Below are 27933 nucleotides of genomic sequence, written 5' to 3'. Positions count from 1 at the left end.
ACTCTGAGAATCTTTCCCTGCAGCTGTAGGTGCCCTTGATGTTGGGATTGTAAACACTATGAAGTACATCCCCACACAGCTGAACTCTGTACCTAGCAGTTTGGCTAGGTGTCATGGTCAATGATACATGCTTCATCCTGTACCATCTCCACATTCTGCTTGTGCTTCTCAGAGGCATGGTCAATGGTGTAGTTCCATCTATCACATCCATGCTGTCTCATAACCAACCTGTGTTTTAAAAATCTATTTATAGTGAGTCATAACTTGAATGAAAATTATAAAAATGTCAGGTATTTTCTATGTTGACAACTTCATTTACTTCAAGCTAAAAAGATTGTTCAATTAATCAAACTTTTGAAATTATGCACTAAATGCTGAAGATGTCAATATCTAGTGGTGGTTATATCATACTGAGTGCTGACTACCACACTGCATTGTCTTATTTAGCCTTTTCATTTGGTGTTTACTGCATCTGACACTTTCTCCTCAGTGAGCAAGGTAAGATTCTCTGAATTCAAGTTTAGTGAGGAGTAAAATAAAGTGTGTATGACATTATTATAAGGAAGACTATGGAGTGAAATTTAGTCTCATTTAAAAACTATTGCTAAATATAATTCTTGGTGTAACTTGCATGTAATGTCCATTGAGGACATAAACTGTAGTGTTTCTTATGGATTAGGGTGAAAAAGTTTATGTCCTATCTGCAGTGATTCAAAAGTTACAGCATTTTTTTAATTTTCCTAGTGAAGTGTACTTCATGTGCAAGGTGTACTGGGACACGTGAACAAATCGCCTGTGCAGACAACATGAATCACAACAAGGATGTATGTGATCCTGACAGTTTAATTCGTAACCAAGACAATTGCTTATGCCTGTAATGTGAAATATTGGCCATAATATCATCAATACAGAACGACTGTATCACACTATTATATAGCTATATTTGTACTAATATATTTTGTGAAGAAAAACCAGTCTGACAAGCAGAGACAGCAAAGGACTTGGAAGAGCAGTTGAATGGAATGGTTGGTGTCTTGAACGGAGGTTATAAGATGAACATCAACAAAAGAACTTTTCTTAATTTATTAAGGTTCCTTAATCTGTACTGTACCATCCAGTGTCCAACACGTAAAAATTCATGCATAGACAATATTATTGTGAATTTTCCCCGTGGCAGCTACACTGTTAGCCTTGCAAATGGGTGCTTTGCAGACCACGACCCATTGCTTCTCAATCTCTTTAGTAAGCAACCAAATTCCACTAGTGTGCACAATATGACATGGGTAAGAAGACAAAAAGAAGAATACATTATGTCATTTATTCGTATACCAGAGGATGCAAGTTGGGACTTTGTCTATAAGTGTTCATCTGAGAAGTCTGATGTTGAAACTACCTTTGAAAACTTCCTTAAAAATTATACAGAATTATGGTATTCATGCTCACCACTAATTAAAACCAACTCTTCTGGAACATATAAAAATAAAAAGCTGGAATGGTACACAGACGAACTGGTCCAGATAAGAAAAAACATGCTCGTACTATACACAGCATATAAAAATGCATGTAAACAAAGATCAGAGCAGGAGGGCACCTTTTATGCAGCATACCAAAAATGTAAAAAAATCTACAAACTTAAGCTGATACAGACAAAAAAGGCTGCTTATGAAGGGTACATAGAAGGTGCAACAAACAAGTGCAAGGCAGCATGGCAGATTGTAGCACAAGAAAATCCCACACGTCACACACATGAAACTCAGCTCACTCCAAGGGAACTAAATGACTACTTCATTAGCTCAATTAAAGAAATTGAAAGTAAGATAGAAAAAACAGATACATCTGCAAGCGATTTACTTAATGCCCTTCCACCAGTAGATCATGTCTTTAACTGGTATAGTATCACACCTGCTCAGATTAAAAGAACAGTCACAAAATTTTCAAATTCTAAAAGTATGGACTGCTACTGGCTCTCCAATTACATAGTAAAAAAAACTGTAGACTCGATCGCTAAACCATTGGCATTCATATTTAATAAATGTTTACAGTCAGGAGTGTTTCCCGACTCCCTCAAAATTTCCAAAGTTATTCCAGTGTTTAAAAAGGGTGACAAACATCTTCCTAAAAGTTATCGCCCAATCTCAATTGTGCCAATATTTTCTAAAGTATTTGAGTCACTTATGTACACTCAATTAAGTAGCTATTTTGAGACACACAACCTTTTGAGCAATAGTCAGTTCGGATTCCGACAGGGCAGAAATACCACTGCGGCCATCCTGGAAATTGTTGACCAGACATTAACAGCCTTTGAAGACTGGAATATGGTGTCACTTGTCTTGTGTGATCTGAGCAAAGCTTTTGACTGCATTCCCTTTGGCACCCTGGTTGCAAAACTAGAATTTTATGGTGTATGTAACCCAGCATTAGCAGTAATAGAGTCATATCTTCATAATAGAAGACAGTTTGTCTCAGTTAAAAATAATTACTCCCCTGTAGCAGCAGTTAGTACTGGTGTACCACAGGGCTCGGTTCTGGGACCCTTCTTCTTCATCATAGCCATCAATGACCTACCTCATCACATAAATAGTACTACCATATGCTATGCAGATGACACAACCCTCCTCACCTCACATCAGAACATCTCAGCTTTGGACAATAACACACAGGAATCACTCAAATCAGCCATCCACTGGTTCACATCCAATAAATTACTGTGTAACTCAGAGAAAACACAACAGCTTCTCTTAGGGTTACCCAAAACCATAGAAAACAAAACTGTAAAACTATTAGGAATGCATATTGATTCCAAACTTAACTGGGAAGAACACGTAAATCAGGTTTGCAAAAAGCTTTCAAGAGTCTCCTATTTCCTTTGGAAACTTAGGGACATGATTAGCATGAACTTTCTGAGAACAATGTACTGTGGACTCTTCCAGTCACATATTACATATGGCCTTCTCATATGGGCGCACAGCTCTCACAGTAACAAAACTTTGTTGATGCAGAAAAGAATGCTGCGCATAATGTGTAAAGTCGGTCCCACGGAGCACTGTCGTCCTCTCTTTATAAGGCTAAGACTGTTGACCATTGTAAACTTGTATATTTATATCTGTGTGTTACACATTAAAAACAATGGTATGGAAGGTGTTGTCAGGGAAGAAATTCATAACTACAACACTAGAAGGAAGGCAGATTATGATATACCAAGACACAGACTAACAAAAAGTAGTAACTCACACAAAGTGAATACCTTAAAAATATTCAACAAACTACCGCAATCTGCTCGGGACATGCCCACAAAAATTCTTAAACAAAATTTGTACAATTGGTTATCTGACAATCCATTTTATTCTATGCAAGAATATTATGATCTGAGTAGCACAGAGATAAACCTGTAATTGCATAATTAACTTAATTAACTACTATATATACTGTTACAAAATATTTCATATTTAATACCTTTGTATTTCAACTGTGTTAGGTAACTACTTTATTTGCCAGTGTTATGATGTGTTACGTAACTACTGTGTTTGCTACTACAATGTAACTCATTTTTGGTACCTTTGTATGTATCTGAAACAAGAATATGTATTAAGCATTGTAGTCACCTGCTTAAGGTTTATGTTATTTGTAAGTTACTCATATGCTAATTATATCTATGCCTTATATATAGTGTCTGGAATATTAATATTTTTTTTATGTACTGACGAAGCCTATTTCATCTTGCATGATCAATGGCTAATAAAGAATCTTGAATAGCAAAATGAGGATAATGGAATGTAGTCGAATTAAGTCGGGTGATGTTGAGGGTATTAGATTAGGAAATGAAACACTTAAAGTAGTAAAGGAGTTTTGCTATTTGGGAAGCAAAATAACTGCTGATGGTTGAAGTAGAGAGGATATAAAATGTAGACTGGCAATGGCAAGGAAAGCGTTTCTGAAGAAGAGAAATTTGTTAACATCGAGTATAGATTTAAGTGTCAGGAAGTCATTTCTGAAAGTATTTGTATGGAGTGTAGCCTTGTATGGAAGTGAAACATGGACGGTAAATAGTTTGGACAAGACGAGACTAGAAGCTTTCGAAATGTGGTGCTACAGAAGAATGCTGAAGATTAGATGGATAGATCACATAACTAATGAAGTATTGAATAGGATTGGGGAGAAGAGAAGTTTGTGGCACAACTTGACCAGAAGAAGGGATCGGTTGGTAGGACATGTTCTGAGGCATCAAGGGATCACCAATTTAGTATTGGAGGGCAGCGTGGAGGGTAAAAATCGTAGGGGGAGACCAAGAGATGAATACACTAAGCAGATTCAGAAGGATGTAGGTTGCAGTAGGTATTGGGAGATGAAGAGGCTTGCACAGGATATAGTAGCGTGGAGAGCTGCATCAAACCAGTCTCGGGACTGAAGACAACAACAACAACAACAACCCTGAAATGCTATTGGTTATTTTCGTTTCGAGCCGAGCTCTCCCTAATGGTTTCTGATACTTGCAGTTTTTTGTTATGACTTTTATGTAAAATTTGTACATGTCCTATTGAATCTTCATTGAATTGCATTTACAGATTTCTTAGATCAGTACACGTATTGGCACTTAATTGCAACAGTTTTTAGCCGCAGCAGAGACCGGCTCCAAGGGGGAAAATGCACCAAAAATATAATTAGTATTATTAATTATTATTAAATCTCTGAATCGATGTACTACAGTAAAAAAAAAGAGGGATATACAGGGTGTTTCAAGAGTGACCGGTATATTTGAAACGGCAATAAAAACTAAACGAGCAGCGATAGAAATACACCGTTTGTTGCAATATGCTTGGGAAAACAGTACATTTTCAGGCAGACAAACTTTCGAAATTACAGGAGTTACAATTTTCAACAACAGATGGCGCTGCGGTCTGGGAAACTCTATAGTACGATATTTTCCACATATCCACCATGCGTAGCAATAATATGGCGTAGTCTCTGAATGACATTACCCGAAACCTTTGACAACGTGTCTGGCGGAATGGCTTCACATGCAGATGAGATGTACTGCTTCAGCTGTTCAATTGTTTCTGGATTCTGGCGGTACACCTGGTCTTTCAAGTGTCCCCACAGAAAGAAGTCACAGGGGTTCATGTCTGGCGAATAGGGAGGCCAATCCACGCCGCCTCCTGTATGTTTCGGATAGCCCAAAGCAATCACACGATCATCGAAATATTCATTCAGGAAATTAAATACGGCGGCCGTGCGATGTGGCCGGGCACCATCTTGCATAAACCACGATGTGTTCGCAGTGTCGTCTAAGGCAGTTTGTACCGCCACAAATTCACGAAGAATGTCCAGATAGCGTGATGCAGTAATCGTTTCGGATCTGAAAAATGGGCCAATGATTCCTTTGGAAGAAATGGCGGCCCAGACCAGTACTTTTTGAGGATGCAGGGACGATGGGACTGCAACATGGGGCTTTTCGGTTACCCATATGCGCCAGTTCTGTCTATTGACGAAGCCGTCCCGGTAAAAATAGGCTTCGTCAGTAAACCAAATGCTGCCCACATGCATATCGCCGTGATCAATCTTGTGCACTATATCGTTAGCGAATGTCTCTCGTGCAGCAATGGTAGCGGCGCTGAGGGGTTGCCGCGTTTGAATTTTGTATGGATAGAGGTGTAAACTCTGGCGCATGAGACGATACGTGGACGTTGGCGTCATTTGGACCGCAGCTGCAACACGGCGAACGGAAACCCGAGGCCGCTGTTGGATCACCTGCTGCACTAGCTGCACGTTGCCCTCTGTGGTTGCCGTACGCGGTCGCCCTACCTTTCCAGCACGTTCATCCGTCACGTTCCCAGTCCGTTGAAAGTTTTCAAACAGATCCTTTATTGTATCGCTTTTCGGTCCTTTGGTTACATTAAACCTCCGTTGAAAACTTCGTCTTGTTGCAACAACACTGTGTTCTAGGCGGTGGAATTCCAACACCAGAAAAATCCTCTGTTCTAAGGAATAAACCATGTTGTCTACAGCACACTTGCACGTTGTGAACAGCACACGCTTACAACAGAAAGACGACATACACAATGGCGCACCCACAGACTGCGTTGTCTTCTATATCTTTCACATCACTTGCAGCGCCATCTGTTGTTGAAAATTGTAACTACTGTAATTTCGAAAGTTTGTCCGCCTGAAAATGTATTGTTGTCCCAAGCATATTGCAACAAACGGTGTATTTCTATCGCTGCTCGTTTAGTTTTTATTGGCGTTTCAAATATACCGGTCATTTTTGAAACACCCTGTATGTTTTAAAATAGTTGGAATAAAGGGATCGACTTCTTTGATATATCGACTATATTCCAGTTCGATATTTAATTCGAAGTTCCTTGTTTACCAGCAAATTTTTGCGCTTATGTCTTTATGTTTATGAGAATTTGGCGTGAGAAGTGGCTTAGTGCGTGTGTTACGAGTGTCATTTAGTGTTCATGGAAAACGCAAATTACGAAAAGAGCCCTAAAGATTATATGGGTGAACAGTCTACAGAGGATGACTTGGCCGCCGTTACTGCGAGGACGTTAAATGACATTTTAATGGAAGATCCTTTAATGTGCGATTTGCCCAAGAATGTGACTTTAGAAGAGGTTAATTCGCAAATTGCGCTACAACAAGGACAGTCAATTACAGTGTTTATCGACAGGCATAATGAAACTACGGTACCAGTTGTGGTTAGTAATAACATGTCATTGCTATTGGAAGTGTTTGGATGGCGCGTGTTTCCTGTTCTGTAGCAAAGCTGTCATTTCGGATGATAAGATAGTTACGCACTTTTGTAGCAGTATTTTTCTTTATTAGCGGATTCATGTTACGTTGCATGGATTCATTCTGATGTTTAAACGCGTCATTTCGGTCATTGTGCGCAGAAAGTACATGGTGACCATAAATTTTCTTTACAGCTTTAGATTTTAATAAATTGCATGTGACAAAATAACTTAGTTTTTTGAGACACGTAGTCGTACTGGAAAATATGGAATTAAGGGTGATGCTGTGCAATAGCTTACATCATACCCCCAGAACTGGAAACAAATTGCAACTCACTTCTGATGCAGTCCCAAGTGTTCCTTCGCTATACATTTACGAAATTTTTATTTTATTACACTCAGAAAAAAAAAAAAATACGTGAGGAGAATGATTTCAGCCACACCACATGACGAGAATTCACAGACGCCAGTGAATTATATCCGCAAAACATGTTAGGATGATGATACATAATAAATTAATGGGCAGAAATTTTCGTAATATGAAACAAAATCATCGAAAAAATTAATGCTGCAGGAGATTGTTAGAGGAATGCTACTATTTAGTTGAATTCACATAGGGTGAACAGATAATTCGACCGGGAGTAAAGTTGTATTAGAGATTTTTATAACGTGAAGAATTATTAGGACTCAGATGTTAGAATTGTTCGGTCTCTGTTTTTGAGATTTTACTGCACAATTTGTCTCGTGTCTCTGAATCAAATGATTTGCTGTGAAGGGTGATTCCATGATGATGCAAGTGTTAAGGAATTATGAAGAAGCGTAAATGTATCAGAGGCAAGGGACTCGAGTCCAGAACTAAAAGTTATAAGTAATATTGTTCTGATACCATTGACAAAGGACATCGTCAGCTGCAAGCCCTTTGCTTTCACTATCTTGGGATGAGGTAATATGGATGAAAACGAGAAAAAGTCGTCTAGTAAGCATAGGCTCTAAAGTGCATACCTTAAGAGCTACAAGCACTTGTTCAGTCGCAGAGGTTTGTTTCACTGTAGCAAAGGTGAACAGTTCCTCATAGCTTTTAAGATACGCATTTTAGAGGTCTTATTTACTGGACTTTTCTGTTTTGGTCCATAATACTACCTGCCAAAATATAGAAACCAAAGAACATGCAGGAGAAGAGGTTCAGTGTCTTCTACCTCAAACTGATACATTTACCCTTTTTAATCACTCCTGAATGTTTGTAACATCATGATATCTCCGTCTGTATGTTATGAGACTAGTAAACCACAATTCATCCCAAGCCTTAAGGACAGTTTCCAGCTGGCATCCAGTTTTTCTCGGTGTAGCCTATACTCTAGGAATCCAATGGCAACACCTTGAAATGCATTGTGAATGCTTGTCTTCAAGTTTTTTTGGTCCATGACTCTGTTTCGGTAAATCTTTTACAAAACCCCCATAGGAACAAGACCATCTGGAAACTTTTCATCCAGAGATTAATAGAAATTTAGGGACCGGTGCTGTGATGCCCCAGGTTACATGTGTTCCAGTTGTGACACAGCATACTGTTGTGACATATCCAGGTAAATATTACTGTTGATGGGAGACTTGCTGAAAAAGAATGGGCAAATGATGCAATTGTGTGCCCGTATGCACCACACATTGTCTTTCCATTTCATGACTAACATAAGCTTACAGATCCCCATATATTATGATGGTACAGTTTGCAAAGTTGACTTATTGAAGAGAAAAATCTTTCCCAAAGGGTCTTGTTTGTGTCAGTCTTGGCTAGTACATCTTTTACAAATAGTTTGTGATGATGTTTGTCTCTCAGATTTAGTACCTGAAGCATCTGCATCTTGTAGGCATAAGCCTGTAAGCTCCATAGGCATTGATTTTCATAAATGTGTTCCAGGCCTGAGGGGTTGGTGGAGATTGTGGTTCCCTTCCATATTGTGTCTGAAAATTTCGTTGTCCTAGGACATCAGACTTCATCTCTGTGAGGCAAACTATACACTGAGCTTTCTCCCATAGTGTCCATGTTTTTCTTTGTTTGCCATTCTTATTTTTCCCCTCATGGTTCTTAAACGTACTTAATATCATCTGTATTTCCCTAAACATTATAACTATTTTTTTGAGAATGTTGAACATTTTGCACCATTTTATGCTGTTGAATGATTATCCTGGATCGACAAATCCGATGAGTTTGATTTTTCTGAAGTCTTCATTCCACTGCCAATAGAAATGCCAGGACTAACTCTCGGGTACCGTTCATTACCTTTGCTAAAGTCAAACTGATCCTAATGGAACAGCTCCCTGATTTTAGTTTTCCTTTCTGTGTATTATTCTTGCCTACAACGTGGATGCATGAGATGTTAAGCTCATTGAGTGTTAGTTTTCACACTTATCTTCCTGTGCTATCTTTAGGATTGCAGGGGCAGTATTTTTCCAAAAGCCTGGTGGTATGTCTCCAAACTCATAGATTTTATCCACTAACTTGAAAGCTATTTTGTTGCCACTTTACCCAACGATTTTAGAAATTCAGAAGAATCTTGTCCATCCATTCTGCCTCGTTTAATCACAAGCCTTCCAAAGCTCTGTTAAAATGTGACTGTTATACTAGATCCTCTGTTTTTCATATCGGCTCCAACCTTTTCCTTTGTTACATCATCAGAAGAGTTGTCTCCCTCCAAGATGCCTTCAGTGTACTCTTTTCTCCTATCAGTGGAATTCCCATTGATTCTTAATCTTGATGCCCTCCCTTTTTAATTTCACCGATGGTTGTTTTGAAGCGTCCCTTTAAATTCTCAAGCTTCCAAAAGTTATTTCCGACAGTGGAGTGCTGCTCATTGGGGTCAACAGAAGCTGTGTGTGTGTGTGTGTGTGTGTGTGTGTGTGTGTGTGTGTGTGTGTGTGTCCACTCTACTTTGCAGTGCTGAAATTAGTTGGTGATAAGTAATTTTTTTGTCTATTTTTATTGAGTTGTAGTGTTTTGTGTATTTATTGTGTATTGAATGTGTTTTAATTTATGTAGGGATGTTTGACTTTTTGATGTGTTGTGGTTTTATTTTTGTTTTTCGTAGTTGTAGGTGCTGAATTTTTTGTATCAATAGTTACGGTTGACCTATATAGGTCAAGGGAAATGACAGATTCCAATTTTTGTAGTTTTACATGTAGGTATTGGTGTTTTGGTATTGTCAGCTTTGGTCAGGGGAAATGTCTCATTCTAATTTTCATAGTTTTTGCTGTATGCGTCGCTGTTTCGGCTTCGTCAGTTGCGGTTGACCTATATAGGTCAAGGGAAGTGTGCGATTCCAGTAGATTTTTGTGATTATTGTTTTTTGTTCGTCATTTTGTGTGTTTTTGGATTGTGGTGTGTTTTTTTTTACTGTTATATTTCTCGCGGTTTTCCCATTAGTTATCTTATTTATATGTACTTTCGTGTTTGCAGTGTGTATGTAGTGACATCATAGGCGCCATATTGGAGACGCTTTGAGTAGCCGTTTCCGCCTTATAGATGACGTCGTGGTTCATGGTGGAATCGGACACTTGCGTAATCCCGCTCATTGATCCAATCCCTAAACTGGAGAACCAGGATTTTGTATCAGGGTTTACTCTCTTAGGAGGGTTGACTTCTCTCCATGTAAAGAGACCTGCTTTCCGTAGATAAGGCACATTTTCTATGGCAGTTCTCCTGCAGTCTGTGCAGTTTGGTTGGCCTTGTTGGTAGTTGCCTGCCTGCTGGTGTAGCCCTTGAACGTTTCCTTCAACAGTAAGAAATGAGTTTTTAGGTTAATGGTTGAATTTGGCATATGCTGGTGATTGTGGCTATGCACATACATATTCTAAAGGCTCTTCTGTTGTTTGTTGCTCAGTTTAGTTCCTTCTAATAGTCACATCTTATCCTCTTCTCAATGGGTTCCAAATACTTCATCCTAGACCATCCTGTTCCTTTCTTTCCCGGCACTTTTCCTCCAAGAATATTAGTGGTGTGTCCAATAAATTTAATTTTTCTCTTTTCCGTTTCCTGAAATAATCTTATCTCTGAGTTTATTTCCCTTAAGACTTCCAGGTTTTTTTTACGTCCAGCTCTTTCTTGTCATATTCTGCCATATTCGCATTTCAGCAGCTTCAAGTCAATTCCTTGATTCCACCCATCTGCTTTGACCCTTGGCATCATCAGTATGGCAGAAATGGCTAGTTTCAGTATATACAATATGGCAACAGTGACGTCACACAGCAACAGAAATGACAGAGTAACATTTTACTCCAAAAATAAGATGAAATGGGACAACTGCGTAAAATTGTTGGCTTAGGGTGGGGACAAGCTAGATATACATTAAAAAACTACACCATCCTAAAATAAATAATATGAAAAAAATTTAAATTAGCCCTACAGCATTCTGCTACATCAAAAAAAACCACAGGACTCGGACATTTCCCTGACCTATATAGCCCAACTGCAACTATCAATGCCAATAAACCACACTTACAGTCCTGAAAGTCTTTTCGGATGTTTCCCATGACCTGTGTAGTTCAACCGCAGCTATTGATACCAAAAAACCAACTACAACTCCGAAAAGTGGAACCGAAACCCCAGAAACTGAAAAACCCAAATACCAAAGCTCAAAACCACATTAACACAGTGACAACCAAAACTCAAATGAACCCAATACCACATGTTAAACTCTGCGTGTCCGCATCCAACACCAGAGGGCACCATGAAATACAACAACATGACATCTACAAAAAAACACAATCAACTCAAAAATATCACGCCATAGTGATGTTACCCACCACGCCTTCATTACTTCACGGGTCAGAGTAGATGGGTGGAATCAGGCACTTCCATTCACCCCAAATTTCACTTCCAGAGAGCAGTTACACCATACAATTTTGCAAGTAATTTTCTAACATCTATATTCATATATCTGGTTGTTAATATGTTTTTCTTTGTCATAAATACCTTCTTTCCCAGTGCTATTCTTCTCCATTGTCATCTGTGATTATACTACCACATAACAAAATTGTTCCGCACGCTCAGTTCTGGCATCATCAATTTTTATATTGTTTTCAATTTCTCCCACTCTTCTTCTTACAACCATTACTTTTGTTTTAAATTTGTTCATTTTTAAGTTCCATAGTTGAAGAGTGTTGATAAGACTTGCAACATTCTGTTTGTTTGTATGTCATGTCCTTCATGATCTAAATAGCTTCCTCAATGAACATCTTAAATGAATATAGGCATAGTATAGGGGCATGCTTGTGTAATTACTTTTCTAAACTTGGCCTATTCCTCTGCATTACTGAGATTCATTTTTGTGCATTGGTTCTGATTCAATTTATTAATCATTCTTCTGTCACTCCAGAAGAGTCCTATTTTCTTTGTAATTCTAAAGAGTAGCATCCAGTTCACAGTGTCAAAAGCTTTTTTGAAGTCAGTGCTCATACCCATGGATATTAAATGCTGAGCTCAAAAGACAGTTGTTAGCTGTATTAATTGATTGTTTATGAAAGAGCATCAAAGTGTAAAAAATTGAGAAAAGGACTAATGATCAAAATGAGGACAGATGACACAGTGATAGAATTGAAAGAAAACTCATTAAACTGGTACGGACATTTGTTGACACTGATGCTGAAGAAATCTTTCTTGTTCAGGCCATGTCAACAGAATAATGGTCTGCACAAGGAGGATGCTTTGAACAGAGAAGCTTGGCAGAAGATAACAGGAATACAGCAAAAGTTGTTGTTAATTAATCTGTTGAATTCCATAACTCACTTGCCACTGAAAGAGCCATCTGGGTGAGTCAGACTGTCCATTACAATCTGCTCCCTTTTGGGAAACATTGTAACTGTGTGTGTGGAAGTGGACTTCCCAGGTCCTTCGTGCACGCAGGTAAGCTGGTCGGCTGTTGTAAGCGGCTAGCAGGTAGCCCGGAGACTGCAGTGAGCAGACGAATGTCTCATGCAGCCCAGGGCCACAGCTCGTGCGCACTTGGTGCACTTGTTAGATATTGCTGAATAGCACCTGTAAGGCAATATGGAATAAAGTATTTATATATCAAAAAGATTGTCTTTGATCTAATTATTGTGAGTGGAATCAAGGGGAGGACAGTGAGTTCTCTTGCACTACACACTCAAAACTTAGTACAGTCAGGACTAGAGGTGTGCAAGTGAATTGCTTACATTTTTTGGTGGTCTGGGCCGGATACTATCAGCACGTGGAATAGTTATGTTCATCCATGTGTTTGTACCAGTATTTGTGAATGCATGAAATACTGCGAGAAGCTAACTGTGTGTGTTGCACACATTCCGGTTTCTTCAGTAAGTGCTACCCAGTGTTCCAAGGCCTGTTTGTAACACTGATAACAAAAGCCTTAGCACAAGTGACCGGAGACATTTTTTGCTGATGTCTGTTGAGCTCTACACGTGAGAAGTAAAGACACGGACAGTGCCATCATCATCTGTGACGTCATCTCTTGCTCTTGCCGAAACTTTGGGCTATCAGAGACTGCAGCTCCTGACAAGCCAGCACCCGTGATGCTGCTGCTGTTCCAGTTCATACTGTCCTGTGCTGCTGCTGCAACCTGGTAAGTGCAACTGTTGGCTTCCTGTTACCATCTGCCCATTCCTGAAATAGATTCCTTTGAGAAAACGAAATTAGTCAGAGGGGGGGTTGCAAAGGCAGCTCTAGCACACGTACCTTTTTGTAGAATGCAGATAGTGCTAACATTGAAATACTAGAGGCAAAATTAAGCAGACTGATTTTGAGTCATCTCAAGGTCAGTTGGAAATTGAAGATGAATCTGTTGATCACAGCTAGGATAGGGAAGAATTTGAGGATTCATGGACTTGATTGAATCGATTATCAAGGGTTTAATCAAGGGACATACTATGCTACAGCCTATGGAATTGAATCTGAGAAGCAGTGCCACTACTTTAAAAATACCTGCCATTAATTTGCCAAATTCTGAAGGGGAGTGCCCTAAGTGGTCATCTTACAGAGATGCCTTTTTAAGTCTCGTTATGAACAGTAATTCAACTGATGACATACAGAGATTTCATTACCTAAACTCCTCTTTGCGAGGTGAAGCAAGGAACCTTTCGCAACATGTACCTAAAACATCAGGAAATCTATGAATTGCTTCAGGAATTATCATGCAGAGGTATGATAATCCAAACATAATTGCAGCCAGGCATGTAAAGGCTTTGTTACCTCAGCCTACAGTCAGCCACAGCATGGCAACTGATTATAGGCAATTAATTAATCATGTGTGTAGCTATTTTGAAGGCCCTAGAAGCTCTTAAACCTGACATTCCACTTCAGGAAGTGATTCTTTCTGAATCAATTTTGGCTGTTCTATGCCACTCACAGGCTGGCATGAGTGGGAGGTAAAAATTTCTGGGTTCACGTTCACCACATTAAATCAACTAATAGATTTTTTTGGAAATGTCAGGCTCTTGATTGATCAGATTCAGGGACATCACCTCAAGGGAACCACAAGGAAATGCCAGTAACTCAAATCAAACTAAACATGTGAGGAAGGTTCATCTGGCGAATGATGATGAGTTCAGCAAGTCTGCCACAGTAGATTTAATTCTTGGCGTTGCAGTTTTCTTCAATGCTGTTTTGAGGGAAAGACTAGAGAAACCAAATCATCTAACACTGATTGAAACTAAATTCTGGTAGATTTTGTCTACTAGGATTCCTTCAACTTCATGCAACATGCCTCATTGTATATGACCTCGTGCTTTGATAGAGGCGACACTTTCGATGCCAAACTGCAAAGGTTTTGGGAGCTAGAGGAACTGTCTACCAAAACGATGAGTAAGCGGGATAAAATATGTGAGGCTCACTTTCAGTGCCCCACAACTCGAGATGAAGATGGGAGATATGTGATACTACTGCCAATAAAACCTGAATTAAACCCTTAGGTGAACCACAAGAACAGGCCTCTCGGAGGCTAGAGCATCTTGAGAGGAAATTTATGAAGCAGCCGAACTTGAGGAGGGAATATGCTGCTTTCATGCATGAGTATATTGATGTAGAACACATGGAGGTTTCTTAATTCTCAGGATATTGTTGGTCCAAGGTTTTACCTTTGACATCATGCTGTCTTCAAGGAATGCAGCTCCACTAGTAAGTTAAGAGTAGTGTTTGATGGCTCTGCTGCCACTTCTAATGGAGTGTCTCTCAGTGAAATCTTGAAGGTTGCTGCCATGGTCCAGCCAGATTTATTTTCCATTATAATAAAATTTTGATCCTTTAATGTGGCTCTGTCAGCTGACATAACAAAAATGTATCATGAAGTGTCTCTCCATCCTGTGGCAGGAATCACTGTCAGAACCAATGCAAGAATATATATTGTCTAGTCACTTATGGAACCACTCCTTCTGCTTTTCTTGTGACTAGATGTCACCAACATTTGACCTTGGAAAATCAAGACAGGGTTCCAGTGGCATCGCAAACGCTGTTGTGTAGCTTTTATGTGTAAGACTTCTTAGGTGCATCAGCTACAGGAGCTGAAACTCAGGAACTTCAAACCCAGCTGACTCAACTATCTGCTGTTGGGGATTTTCCACTGAGGAAATGGTATTCCAGTAGTGACAAGGTTATGGCAAAAATTCCATTGCAGGACAAACTTCTTTGCCTTGTAATTTTACTGGTGAATAAACCATAAAAATGTTAGGAATATTATGGCATCCTGGCTCTGACACATTCTAGTTTCACATGCAGCTGAAGAGACGACAGTGCTCAAAGTTTACCAGGTGCTTGTGTATACATCAGATGTGTTCTTTCCAACAACGAGGTTGTAGTTTCATTGGCTGCAGCCAAATCTCATGTAACTCCTGTCAAACTGCAATCTCTTCCATGACTGGAATTACATGGTGCTCTGCTTCTTGCTTGACTCACTCATAAGGTGGCAAATTCCGTAGATGCTGTAAACAACAGTGATACCCAACTCTGGATGGACTCCACAGTAGATCTGGCTGCAGTGTAGCTCTAGTCACTGGAAAACTTTTGTTGCCAACAGAATCTCTGAAATTCAGGAGCTGAGTTCAGTTCCCAACTGGAGACATATCAAATCAGAAGACAGTCACATGGCATGGCATTAGTCCAGCACATTTGAGGTCACTTGTGCAATGATAGTCTGGCCCTTCATGGCCATCCAACTATGACCTGGGCTGCAGCAGTTGTCCTTTTGTGGTAGAAGATGTGCACAAAAGAAGGTGTGTGCAAGTATCTTTGGTGTCCGTTATTGAGCTTGATGATGAATTGCTGTCTAAATATTCCTCATTCAAGAAAACATACAGGGTTTTGGCTTATGCACTGAGGTTTGGTAACAACACTAGGCTGTGGCAAGCATACAGCATAACTGGTCCACGCAGCCTACAAGAATGCCAAAACACCGTCAAAAAGGTCTTTGGCATAGTTCAAGATGGTGAGTATGGTAATGAGATCACTTTGTTAATGGCCAATTCTTCTATGCCACATAACAGCAGATTATCAAATTTTCATCCATTTGTTGATACAGAAGGTATCCTACGGATGGGAGGGACGTTAATGAATGCTGACATACCATATGATGAGCGACATCCTATTATCATACCATCTAAGCATCATCTGACAGAAATTCTCATCATTTATGAACCGGAAAATCTGTAGCACACTGGGTCACAGCTTTTGCTGAAAATGTTGTGTAGGAGTTTTGGATTCCCAATGGGAGCAACACAGTCAAAGGTGTTATTGGGAAATGTTTGAAGTGCATTAGGTTCAAATCATAGACTGCAGTTCAACTCGAGGGTCAACTACCAGCATCGAGAGTAAACAAGTCTCGTCCTTTCCGGTACTGTGGAATTGATTCTGCAGGCCCTGTTAATGTGAAGCGTGGTGGAAGATGGAGTAGGGTTACTATCAAGGCCTATATTACCTTATTCATTTGCATGGCAACCAAAGACATCCATCTATAGTTAGTTACTGACTTAGTAACCGGCTTTCTGGCTACCCCCAGGAGACTCATTGCGAGAACAGGAAAGCCTTCTCACATGTATAGTGATAAAGGTACTACATTTGTAGATGCACACACTGAACTTAAATGTTTTTTCTGTGACGATGCTACAGTTGAAGGTTTGGTGAACTTTCCGACCTCAGAGGGTATTAGTTGGAATTTTACTCCACCTCGTGCCCCTCACTTTGGTGGACTGTGGGAAGCAGGAGTCAAATGTATGAAGTCGTGTACATAGCAGTACAGTACTGAGCTTCAGAGTACTAGCTATGGTATTAACTCAGATAGAAGCATGCCTAAATTCAGGGCCATTGTGTGTGCTCTCTCTGATGATGTAAATTCTCCGTCTGTTCTCACTCCTGGGCATTTCCTCATTGGACAGCCACTTTGTGCCCATTCCAAACCCTCCATCCTTGAGATTCCTGCCAAAAGGTTGCACAGCTGGCAACTTGTACAGAAACTGCATCAGTCCTTTTGAGGAGATGGTCTACTGAGTACCTGCACCAACTGCAGAAACGCAGTAAATGGAAATTGGAAGGAAAATTGCAACCCCAGATAGGTGATCATGTCTTGGTCAAAGAAGATAACTTGCCTCACGTGGTGTGGAGGCTGGGTGTTGTCGAGCAATTGTTTCAGGGACTTGATAATCATGTGCGTGTGCTGATGGTGAAAACTGCTCACATGCAGGTTAAGAGGCCTATAGCAAAACTGTGTCCCCTGCCTAAGCAGTGATCACTCAAGTGTACCCTCAGATTTGTGTGGTGGTACATTGTAAAGGCCCATTGCTAAATTGTGATTTACAGGAACAAACCCTTAATGAATAAAGTCAGCTTGAGAAGCTGTTCATGTTTCTTTTGTGGACTGGCTGTTGTCAGTATTGACTTCATACATTTCATATGCAGTGTGATAGTAATATTTTGTTGCTTTTGTGTTTAATGTTAGTATTCTTCACGTCTCTCATCAGTGTGACAGCAATATTTGTTGGTCTGTGCAACTAAAAGTTAATGAATTTCATATTTATGTGCCCTGATTTTGTGTCTAGTATTATTTTTGTTGTTTCCTTGGTTTAAACCTTGTTGTTGGTTAAATTTATGTCTGTTTGTAAAATGAGGAGACTCATTTTAAAGTGGAAGTACTTTGAGTTCCATGACTCACTTGCCGCTGTAGGAACCATCTAGTGGCAGTCTGAAAACTGGACAGGTTAGACTGTCTGATATAATCTGCTCCCTTTTGGAAAACATTGTAACTGTGTGTGTGGAATGGTCTACCAAGGTCCTTTGTGCTTGCAGGTAGGCTGGTCAGCTGTTGTAAGTGGCCAGAAGGTAGGTCGTAAACTCTGCAGCGAGTAGACATATGTCTCGTCCAGCCAAGGGCTGAGCTCACAGGCACCTTGTGCACTTGTTAGATATTGCTGAATATTAATATGGAATAAAGTGTTTATGTATCAAAAAGGTTGTCTTCGGTCTAATTATTGAGTGGAAACAAAGGGGGGACAGTGAGTCCTCTCGCACAGCACGCTGAGAACTTAAACGGACTAGAAATTAAATGGACTAAAGCGGGACCAGAGGCCTGCAAATGAATTGCATACATAATCCTTTACATTTAAAACAATGTTTAAATATAGGCTGAATCAGTGCTGACAACCATTTCTTTTTCCATTTCTTCACATTTTTGCTGTAGCCATTGAAATTTTTTTGTACCTGCTCCTTTTGTTGATCAATTGAAGTATTTCTTGCATTACCTAGGATTTCTTCACATTTACCTTCCTTGTATCTATAGATGTCTGTTCAGGTTTTGTGATTGTCCATTTTAAAGAAGTCAATTCCTCTTTGTTTGAACTGAAAATTGTTGTATTAATTATCACATTCTGTACAGAATGAGACAACTTCATACATCACATCATTCCTCAGTATTTCAGTATCCCACTTCTTTACACATTTATTCTTTGGGACAAATCTTTTGAATTTCAGTCTAGTCTTAATCATTACTGAATTGTGATCTGAGTGTATTTTTGCTCCTGGGTATGTCTTATAGTCTAATTTTAGAATCTGTTTGACCCTTGTGTAATCCAGCCAACAGGTCTTCAAACCTTCTCTCACGATTTTTGATGAGAGCAAGAAACAGTTCTGATTGAATGTATGTTATTTCTCTTTTCTTTTAACTGCAGGCATGAGGGCCCAGCTTTTTGGGTTAGACTAATAACAGTTCTCACCCAAACATCCGTCTGTATCTGCAATGAGAATCCCCAGTTCAAAAATCATGATAAGGTATGTGGCATGTTACCATGACCTGCAGTCCAAAGGATTGGTTTCATGCAAATGCTAGGCTATTGTGGGCAAGACTCACCCATTCTGCACAAGTTCTGCAGTGTACATCCACTTGAAGTTGGCCTCCCTCTACAGTTTTTACCCCTGAATCTTTCCTCTGTTACCGAATTAACAATTCCCAGATATTTCAGGATGTATTCTTTCAACCGATACATTACTTTTTTTGAGTTTCAGCCAATTTAATGCAGTACCTCTTCATTAGTTACATGATCTTCAGCAGCACTACATTTCAAAGACATCTAATCTCTTCTTATCTTTGCTTTTTTCATATCAACATGTTTCCAGATAAAGCTATGCTCTACAGTAACATTAAAAAAATTTCTGTATTAGATTAAAACAAGTTCCTCTTTTTCAGAATATTATTTCATACTACTGCCAGTTTGTATTTTATAGCCCCTTTATATCTGCCATTGTCACTTATTTTTTAGTGTCTCATGTCCCACACTGATTCTCCCAGCACTGCCTAATTTATGTGGACTACACTTAATGACCCTTGTTTTACTTTTCTACAGTTTTTTTGGTCTTGTGCTTTGTCAAAGCTAGCTGCTTAGGCAGTACGCGCATTTTGTTAAACTCAATTTCCTTGGTGCAGCCATAGAAATAATAAAACACCCCAACAACATGAACATCAAGGATCGATACAAGCTTGCTCCATCCTGGCTGCCAGCCCTCAGAGTCCAACAGCCACACCAACAACACGTGACGTGAGCACTACCTGCAAGTAACTGTTGCTGTATGGCATGTGTCCGGCAGGAGGAAAACTAGAGCCTATGTCTCATTCACTGAGTCATAGCATACTGTGCAAGAAGCAATAAACATCAGCAGATATGTACTCTGTCCACTGCAGCAACCTATTATATTAAAGTTCCTGCTCCTTCTACTTCAAATGACCAATCACAGCTATGACCTTACACAAAATTATAATGTAATGTCATGCTCAGTGAACAGCAGTTACAAAATAAAATTGACTCCTCACAACGAAATCACATCAGTAGGTCCAGGAGGACGCCACTGTAACTGTGGCTGAAATGTTGGTTTCTCCAGTAAAGTGTTTTATATTAAGAAATGGTACAACACTCCGAGAACTTGTCTGTCAATGACTCAGAGTTGGTTCTGCCAACTCCTACAAACATTTGGTTATAACAGTTTGTAGGGATATGAAATGGAATGATCATATAGATTCAGTTGTGGATAAAGCAGTTGGTAGACTCCAGTTTATTAGTAAAATCCTGGGAAAATGCCATCAGTCTCAAAGGAGATTGCATACAAGTCACTCTTGCACCCCATTTTGGACCTGTACCAAATAGGAGTAAGATGGAAAATCAGATGTATAGAGGGAAGGGCACATTGTCTTGGGGCAGGTCAGGATGCAAGACAGGGAATGTGCTCCGGCCTCAGTGTGTCGGATACAGGGTGAGTCAGGAGGAAAGGTACATGCTTAGATGGATCATAGTATTAGTGATTCTGAACAAAAAACTTCATATGGATGTATGCTCTATTCCAAATAGTTTCTGAGATAGAACACATTTAATATCACTTTTGTACATTTTTCTTGAATAACTCGAAAACTGCACCCTTCAGTGAAAACATGTTGCAGTACAAAATTAAACTATATTAAATTTCCTACAAAAAAGGTCCTATTCATTTTTTTCTCGAGAACTAATGGTTTGTGCAAAGAGAGCGTGAGAGTGTTGAAAAAGTTGCTCGACGCACGTGGTGTGGCTTTCGTAGTTTTTGTAGGCCAATTTGAGGTAGTTTCCCAACTTGAAAGACCACAAGTGTCCTATATCAAACTGTTCGTCTCAACTTGCTACCTCAATATGCTACCTCAAATTGGCCTATAAAAACTACATTAGGTACAGCGCATGCACATCGAGTGAGTTTTTCAACATTCTCGTGCTCTCTTCACACAAAAAGTTATTCAAGAAAACGTACAAAAGTGATATTAAATGCGTTCTATCTCGGAAACCATTCGGGGCATACGTCCATATGAAGATTTTTGTTCAGAATCACTAATACTATGGCCCCTCAAAGCATGTACCTTTCCTCCTGACCCACCCTTTATGTGATGGCTGCTTTCCAAATTCGTCTGTTCGATTTGGAGGTGATTGTGTGAGACCCAACTCGCTTTATTTGTTTATGAGACCTAGAAAATATTAGATACAGGCTCCCAGGTAGATGCTATTTTTCTTGACTTCCGGACAGTTCCGCACTGTCGCCTGATAAACAAAATAAGAGCGTAAAGAATATCAGACCAGCTTTGTGGCTGGATTGAAGAGTTTTTAGCAAACAGAACACAGCATGTTGTTATCAATGGAGAGACGTCTACAGACGTTAAAGTAACCTCTGGCGTGCCACAGGGGAGTGTTATGGGACCATTGCTTTTCACAATATACATAAATGACCTAGTAGACAGTGTCAGAAGTTCCATGCGGCTTTTCGCGGATGATGCTGTAGTATACAGAGAAGTTGCAGCATTAGAAAATTGTAGCGAAAATCAGGAAGATCTGCAGCGGATAGGCACTTGGTGCAGGGAGTGGCAACTGACCCTTAACATAGACAAATGTAATGTATTGCGAATACATAGAAAGAAGGATCCTTTATTGTATGATTATATGATAGCGGAACAAACACTGGTAGCAGTTACTCCTGTAAAATATCTGGGAGTATGCGTGCGGAACGATTTGAAGTGGAATGATCATATAAAATTAATTGTTGGTGAGGCGGGTACCAGGTTGAGATTCATTGGGAGGGTCCTTAGAAAATGTAGTCCATCAACAAAGGAGGTGGCTTACAAAACACTCGTTCGACCTATACTTGAGTATTGCTCATCAGTGTGGGATCCCTACCAGATCAGGTTGACGGAGGAGATAGAGAAGATCCAAAGAAGAGCGGCTCGTTTCATCACAGGGTTATTTGGTAAGTGTGATAGCGTTACGGAGATGTTTAACAAACTCAAGTGGCAGACTCTGCAAGAGAGGCGCTCTGCATCGCGGTGTAGCTTGCTCGTCAGGTTTTGAGAGGGTGCGTTTCTGGATGAGGTATCGAATATATTGCTTCCCCCTACTTATACCTCCCGAGGAGATCACGAACGTAAAATTAGAGAGATTCGAGCGCGCACGGAGGCTTTCAGACAGTCGTTCTTCCCGCGAACCATACGCGACTGGAACAGGAAAGGGAGGTAATGACAGTGGCACGTAAAGTGCCCTCCGCCACACACCATTGGGTGGCTTGCGGAGTATAAATGTAGATATAGATGTAGGTAGGTACCTAATGGCACTCTCCCCTGTCACACCCAGTACTGGGCCTGTAAGACTGTGAAAATTGCAGTCTGGCTGTGTTGACTCTCCTCAGAGCCTCCACGCATTGATAAGTCCATTGCAACACTGCACGCTAAACTGGTACTTGTAGAAAAGGTGATGTGGTGGTACTCCCAAGTCCAGGTGAACTGTTCGTGTGAACACTTGCTGTGATGCAAACACAGAAGATTCCTGATCTGAGGTGTGTAATCTGGCTGCACAATCTTGCATGGCTACGTGAACTGTACATCTGTCCCCGCTGACAGTGATCGCGTGAGGTGATAAGAGTTCTGGAGCGGCACTGAGTACGGCTATTCTGAACCTGTGGATACTGTACTCGTGTGACAGTCGTGGAATCCTGACTGATGTGAGCAGCAATATTGGTGAATGGAGGACTGCAGTTTTGGCACACTGCAAACCCGTTGCTGTCAAATTCATGCACATGCTACTAAGCATGTCCTTACTCAGTGCCTAACATGATCTTCTCACAAACAGTTAAAACTGAAATGGGAATTCTGAATGAGAAACCAGCTGTGTCTTTTCTTTTGTCCGCCACTCGTGGTCTCGCGGTAGCGTTCTCGCTTCCCGAGCACGGGGTCCCGGGTTCGATTCCCGGCGGGGTTAGGGATTTTCACCTGCCTCGAGATGACTGGGTGTTTGTGTTGTCCTCATCATTTCATCATCATCCAGGAAAGTGGCGAAATTGGACTGAGCAAAGATTGGGTAATTGTACGGGCGCTGATAACCACGCAGTTGAGCGCCCCACAAACCAAACATCATCATCATCAGCTGTGTCTTTTCTTATACAGGGCGAATCACTAAAACTTGCACTGCAAGTATTGTGGGAATGGAAAGTGCTATTGATGTGGGGTTTTCACAGAATGGATTGGTAGTCTAAATACACATGTTTTTCAATGGACCAATGTCTATTGACTTGAAAAAAAAAACCAAAATTGAGTAAATTAGAATGTCAATGTCCCCCTTCCCCCCCTCTCTCCACCAAGGGAGTCACAGTTCTTTCGTGAGTTCGTGCGTGACACACATGGGACCCTGAGCTATTGCAGCCAATTCTTCCTCCCCTGGCTGCATTTCCTTCACCCTGCCGCCCTCCCTATCCTCGCTCCTTCCCTGTTGCCCCCTTCCTGCCCCTCTCTAGGTGTTCTGATTTACATCAAGCTGCTGGCTATCCACCTGGTTTCCTGTATCGGTTGCAATCTTGTTCCTTTCTCCTGTTCTTTCATCCTTTGTGGCATTTAGGACCCCGCTTGAGGTTTGACCTCCACTCCAAAATTTCCTGTTTTTAGTGTGAGGTGTGAGACATTTGGGGAAGAACTCCCTCCTTAGCATCTATGGTGTGGATTCTCTCCCCCATTCCTTCTCCTCTTCCTTCCCCAATGTAGCCCCCTTCCACCCTGCTGGGTCACCAGCATGTATAGACAGTCCGTATGGTGGGGTTGTTATGTACCCATATGGCTGAGCTCTCTGACAACATAACAACACTAATGATACCTGAGCTCCTCCCTCCCCATGTATGCCAAGGACTTGCTTGTGTTCTTGGATCATCGGAACTCCTGGCAATGGCTGCCATGCCAGATGGCCGTTGCTGTAGCTGGGTGGTTCTCATGAGGAGAGCCGCTGGTCAGAGTGGGTGGTATCAGGGTGGATGCTTTGTGCATGAAGCATATCAAGCTGCAAAAAATCTGGCCGTTATCAAACAGCTGTCTCTTTGAGTGGTGAAGGGTCATTGAATACTGCATCATATGACCCACCAACCTTCCCTTCCCTGGTGATGCCATGGGAGGGGTGCCAGGCTCTCCGTCTTGGGATGGAACACTTTCCCTGTTACCCCGTCTGTACTAGGATGGATGGAGACAAGTTCATTGCCACAAAGTCATTATTTTGTGTGGAAAATATTGAGACAAGTTTGGTGAAATGGAGTCTCTTACTAAGATGCGGTCGGTCTCCCTGTTCATCAAAGCTGCTTCTGCCACCCAATCCACAGCTCTTCGTACCTGTGACTGTCTTGGCAGTGTCCCTGTGCCTATTAAGCCTCACCAGTTTCTGTATATGGTCCAGGGAGTGAGTTTTCATAGGGACCTCATCCTGCAAACAGATGAGGAACTCCGGGCGACGTGGCATTCAATTTGTTTGACGGGTGCAGAAGGGTTGCGAAGACAACTGCATCAATACTGGCGCCTTCACTCCTGACCCCCTGTGGATCCAGGGGTTAGAATAGGCCCTAGGTATTCCTGCCTGTCGTAAGAGGAAACTAAAAGGAGTCTCACACATTTCGGCCTTTATGTGATGGTCCCCTGTCGGGTTTGACCTCCATTTTTCAAAATTTTCCTGAAGAGCGAGCCAATTGCGGAACGGCGCCTTACATAGTGTATCATGTCTATCATGCACTGAAAGCTATTGCATCCTTCACTGACATGGATCTGCACTTCTGCTTATTATCCAACTGTTGGACGAGGTCACCCTCCTGGATGTGTATTTTTCCATCAACTGTGCAGCATCGTTTTCTACATTGGCAATGATAATGGACTTGTTTGCTTGGTGGTGCCTGATATCCAGCACAGTAGCCAGTCCTTTGTGGTGTGGCCACCATGTACCCTGTTGATTGTAGCCCCGTGACCACACAGGAGCCGGCCAGAGTGGCCGAGCAGTTCTAGGCACTTCAGTTTGGAACCGCGCGACCGTTGCAGTCGCAGGTTCGAATCCTGCCGCGGGCATGGATGTGTGTGATGTCCTTAGGTTAGTTAGGTTTAAGTAGTTCTAACAAGGGAACCTCCCCATCGCACCCCCCTCAGATTTAGTTATAAGTTGGCACAGTGGATAGGCCTTGAAAAACTGAACACAGATCAATCGAGAAAACAGGAAGAAGTTGTGTGGAACTATGAAAAAAATAAGCAAAATATACAAACTGAGTAGTCCATGCACAAGATAGGGAACATCAAGGATAGTGTGAGCTCAGGAGTGTCGTGGTCCCATGGTTAGTGTGAGCAGCTGCGGAATGAGAGGTGCTTGGTTCAGGTCTACCCTTGAGCGATAATTTTAATTTTTTATTTTCAGACAATTATCAAAGTTCAGGCACTCACACATAATCAACTTCACTCTCCAAAATTCCAGGACATGTTCAGATTTGCTTGGACATATGCAGGATTTGACGGTCTACACACGGAAAAATTTGAAAATGTTAAAAACATATGTTTTGACAGCGCACAGGGAAAACTGTGCGACTGTGAAACTGTTGCATTCATTTGTTGCAGTTTATGTGACAAACTCTTATGTTTTCATCACTTTTTTGGGAGTGATTATCACATCCACAAGAAAACCTAAATCGGGCAAGGTAGACGATCTTTTGACCCATTCGCCAAGTGTACAAGTTAGGTGGGTTGACAACATATTCCTGTCATATGACGCACATGCCGTCACCAGTGTCGTATAGAATATATCAGACGTGTTTTCCCGTGGAGGAGTCTTTTGACCGATGACCTTGCAATCAAATGTTTTCGGCTCCCGTTTGAGAGGCATGTCCTTTCGTCTACTAATCGCACGGTTTTGCACTGCGGTCGCAAAACAGACATTAAACTTATTGCAGTGAACAGAGATGTCAATGAACGAACGGACAGATCATAACTTTGCGAAAATAAAGAAAGTAAACTTTTCACTCAAGGGAAGACTTGAACCAAGGACCTCTCGTTCCGCAGCTGCTCACGCTAACCATGGGACCACGGCGCTCGTGAGCTCACATTCTCCTTGATGTTGCCTATCTTGCACGTGGAATACTCAGTTTGTATATTTTGCTTATTTTTCTCATAGTTCCACACAACTTCTTCCTGTTTTCTCGATTGATCTGTGTTCAGCTTTTAAGGCCTATCCATTGCACCAACTTATAACTAAATATGAGGGGGGTGTGGTGGGGAGGTTCCCTTGTAAGTTCTAGGGGATTGATGACCTCAGGTTTTAAGTCCCATAGTGCTCAGAGCCATTTGAACCATTTGATCACACAGGGATTGCTCTGCTGATGCCTGTGCCTTTAGCTCCCCACCTTTGCCGAGGAGTAGGTGCCCATCACCCTAGGGCATCGGGACTCCCCGCAATGGCCATCCTGCCAGGTGGCCTTTGTTTCGGCTCAGTAGCGCCTGTGGGGTGGAATGGGTGGCACCAGGGCGGATGACACACAATGAAGCATAGTACATTCTCTCTTGCTGGTGGTGAAACACCAGCAGTCTCTAAGTGTTCACGGGCTCAATTCAAAGCACGGAAGCACAACCCCATATTGTTCCCCTCCCTGGCCACACCATGGGAGGAACGGAACATCAGGCTAAGGATGGCAGCAGCTCTTATTCGCCCCGGTACCTTGTATGTTCGAGAGCTGATGGGGAATCTTTCATGATGATGAAGTCTCAGATTTTTGTTGAGCATTTAGAGGACAAGTTTGGGGAGGTGGAGGGCTTGTCCAAAATGAGATCTGTGTCAGTCGTGATCAAAACAGCATCCTCTGCCCAGTCATGGGAGTTACTCATTGTGACAAGCTGAGGGATGTTTCTGTAACCATCACACCCCATAAGAGCTTAAATATGGTCCAGGGCATCATATTTCAAGGGACCTTCTTCTGCAGTCTGACGATGAGCTGCGTGCCAATTTAGAGCAGCGAGGTGTACATTTCATCTGGTGTGTCCACTGGGGTCCGAGGGATAATCAAGTTGCCACTGGTGCCTTCATCTTGGTCTTTGAGGGTGATACATTACCTGAGAAGGTCAAGGTGCTTGTCTACCACTGTGATGTAAAGCCCTATATCCCTCCCCCAATGTGGTGCTTTAAATGCTGGAAGTTCAGCCATATGTCTTCCTGCTGTACTTCCAGAGTGGCGTGTTGAGATTGCAGATGTCCATCACATCCCAATACTCCATATCCCCCACCTCCCATCTGTGTCAACTGCGGAGAGCTCCATTCACTTTGCTCGCCAGGCTGCAGGATTTTCCAGAAAGAAAGGATAATCGTGGAATACTAGACCCTGAACTGATTGACCTACACTGAGGCTATGAGGAAATTTGAAAGCCTACATCCTTTATGTATGATATCGTCTTACACCACCGCTATAACAGTTATAGCATCAGCTCCGCCAACCCCAGTCCCCTCTCAGAGCCAGAAGGCTACACCTGCCTCCTAGGTTCTGGGGGGCACTTCCCTCCCTGTTGCTCCTGCACCACCTACTTCGGGAGCAAACACCTCCCCCCCCCCCCCCCAAACCATTGGTTTTATCAGTCCCCACTTCTGTGCCGGAGAAGTGTAAGTCTTCTTTGGCTCCTCTCGCTAGGAAGGGGTCGTAGGGCTTCATGCTCATCCTCAGTCCCGGAGACTGGATCAGTGAAGTCCTCCCAGCTAGGGAAACCCAAGGAGCAGTGAGAGAAATCCACAATGATGATCCCCAAGAACAAGGGAATTGTGGTGGCAACCACACCACCGCTGCCTACAAGCTCTGCATCTGCGGATGAGGTGGAGATTCTGGTGTCCACTGAGGACCTAGATCTTGCCGACCCTCAGACACAATGGATATAGACTGTTCAGG

General features: G+C 41.6%; 1 protein-coding gene across 1 annotated transcript in view; it reads left to right on the top strand.

The window, feature by feature from the left end:
- The first annotated feature begins 6340 nt into the window (after positions 1-6340).
- Positions 6341-27933, top strand: part of LOC126190634 (U11/U12 small nuclear ribonucleoprotein 25 kDa protein-like) — a 54952-nt gene continuing 33359 nt past the window's right edge. Inside the window, exon 1 of the mRNA XM_049931052.1 lies at positions 6341-6695. Coding sequence (XP_049787009.1) covers positions 6456-6695 — 240 coding nt within the window. The 5' untranslated portion in view covers positions 6341-6455. The remainder of the gene's footprint in view (positions 6696-27933) is intronic.

Source organism: Schistocerca cancellata, chromosome 6 (genome assembly GCF_023864275.1).
Source record: "Schistocerca cancellata isolate TAMUIC-IGC-003103 chromosome 6, iqSchCanc2.1, whole genome shotgun sequence".
Taxonomy (NCBI): Eukaryota; Metazoa; Arthropoda; class Insecta; order Orthoptera; family Acrididae; genus Schistocerca; species Schistocerca cancellata.
This window is presented reverse-complemented; position numbering and strand designations above follow the sequence as displayed.